The 1,869-nt window shown below is 37.7% G+C and overlaps 1 protein-coding gene across 1 annotated transcript in view; it reads left to right on the top strand.

Annotated features, from left to right (window-relative positions):
* The first annotated feature begins 704 nt into the window (after positions 1 to 704).
* Positions 705 to 1,869, top strand: part of Cdh20 (cadherin 20) — a 47,610-nt gene continuing 46,445 nt past the window's right edge. The window contains exon 1 of the mRNA XM_028775612.1: positions 705 to 950. Coding sequence (XP_028631445.1) covers positions 705 to 950 — 246 coding nt within the window. The remainder of the gene's footprint in view (positions 951 to 1,869) is intronic.

Raw genomic sequence — 1,869 nt, 5'->3', positions numbered from 1 at the left:
TTCAGAGAATGATTAAAGTTACAAGTTGTCATCTATGGCTGCTTATAAATGAAGCCCAAGATTCATAGCATAATCAATAACAGGAGTAGGCAAAAGATAATTGTTGTTAGCAAAAGAAAAAAAGTCCAATTTTTTTCTCTTTTAATAAACCAAAAAATCAGTTGAGCTAATAGAAATGTTAGTTGGTAGATATAAATTTTAGAAGTGAATGCTATTCTGAAGAGTTCAGGAGGCTTTCTGATTATAGATATTTTGAAGAACATTCTATTAATTTTTCAAGACTATCAATAAGACAGTCTAGCCCTTAAGGTAAGCTACTGTTGAGAAGTGTTTTGTTTTTTGCTTTTACAAGTTATATTGTCTCAGAATCCAAAACCAAATGTTTGGAGCTGATCATAGCATATATATTATCTTTTTATAACCAAAATATTATTTATTATTAGATATTTCATAAGGAATAACCAATTGACCTGAGCAGAAGACAAATTATTTACTGCCATTTCTGGAAAACTTATAGGCAGCCCCAGAAAGAATCCCCTGACAATGTTTCCCTTAACTTGACAGGACGTCAGCTTGACTTGAATGGAGACTTCCTTTGGGAAGAAATGAGTTTCCAATAACCTGTGGTGTGGCTTGTTTTATTTGGAAAATACTCAACCCCACTGTTTGTCATTCTATTTGACTTCTGAAACTCCTGCAAGCCCATGTGGACTACGGGTAGAATGAGCAATGCAAAGAATTGGCTTGGACTTGGCACATCCTTGTACTTCTGGGCACTGATGGACCTTACAACCACCGTTCTCTCCAGCACTCCCATGCCAGAAGTTGAATTGAAAACACTCTTCTCAGAAAGGCCACAGTCACATCAGCGAAGCAAGAGGAGCTGGGTTTGGAATCAGTTTTTTGTCCTGGAAGAGTATACTGGGACTGACCCTTTGTATGTCGGCAAGGTAAGATGTGCCCAGTAGAAAGAGAAATTCTCAGGGTATCTGATGCTGAGTTTGCATATTAAAATAAATTGAATATGAATGACCATCTAGCCTATGTCTGAGATCTAAGAAAAATGCTAACAAGTCGACTGCTATTGACCATCAGCCAAAACAAAGCGTTGTGTTTGTGGTCGGAAAGCAGACTCTCCTTCTCTAAGCCTCCATTCAGTGGGGAAAAAACCACAACCATGTTTTGCAGGAAAAGCCTCCAACTTTAACAAAGCCACTCAACCCTTAATAGAGACAGCAGCAACCTTCTAGAAATAACACAATGGAATATTCAAAGTGGTTTTGTGTGTGTGTGTGTGTGTATGTGTGTGTGTGTGTGTAAGCACTTCTATAGGTCTACGTTGAGACTTAGTTCAATGAAAATCAACAACAACCATTCTTCCTTCAAATTTTTTTAGTTTGACTGATTTGAGGTTAGTTAGAGATAATCAATGAATATATTTATAAACCTTATATTCAAGGTCCCTTAATTTGTCTATCATCGTTTCATTTTTAACCTTGGCTTTCTCTTCTGTCTGCCTTATTTGGTTGTTAATCAGAAACCATTTTATGAAAACAAAAAAGGGAGAGAGAATGGGAGACAAGAAATTAATTAGAAAATAAATAATTCATCCTGATAACTTAAACACTCATTTAGTGCCAAAGCTGTAACCATGTGCTTCTGCTACAAACACTGTGGTTCCATGCCCAGCCCTGACAGGGGCTTCCAGGGAGCCCTGGGAACCCAAGTCCTCAATAGTCTCAACAGTTACCTACCACTCCCTTCTTTTCTTCAGGATTTTTAAAAAATATTTCAGTGTGTGTTGGGGGGTGGAGAGTGGGGAGATGTGGTTGTGTGTGGGTGTGTGTGAATATGTGCACATACACATGA

The sequence above is a fragment of the Grammomys surdaster genome, unplaced genomic scaffold, assembly GCF_004785775.1.
Source record: "Grammomys surdaster isolate TR1022 unplaced genomic scaffold, NIH_TR_1.0 257, whole genome shotgun sequence".
In the NCBI taxonomy this organism is placed as follows: Eukaryota; Metazoa; Chordata; class Mammalia; order Rodentia; family Muridae; genus Grammomys; species Grammomys surdaster.
This window is presented reverse-complemented; position numbering and strand designations above follow the sequence as displayed.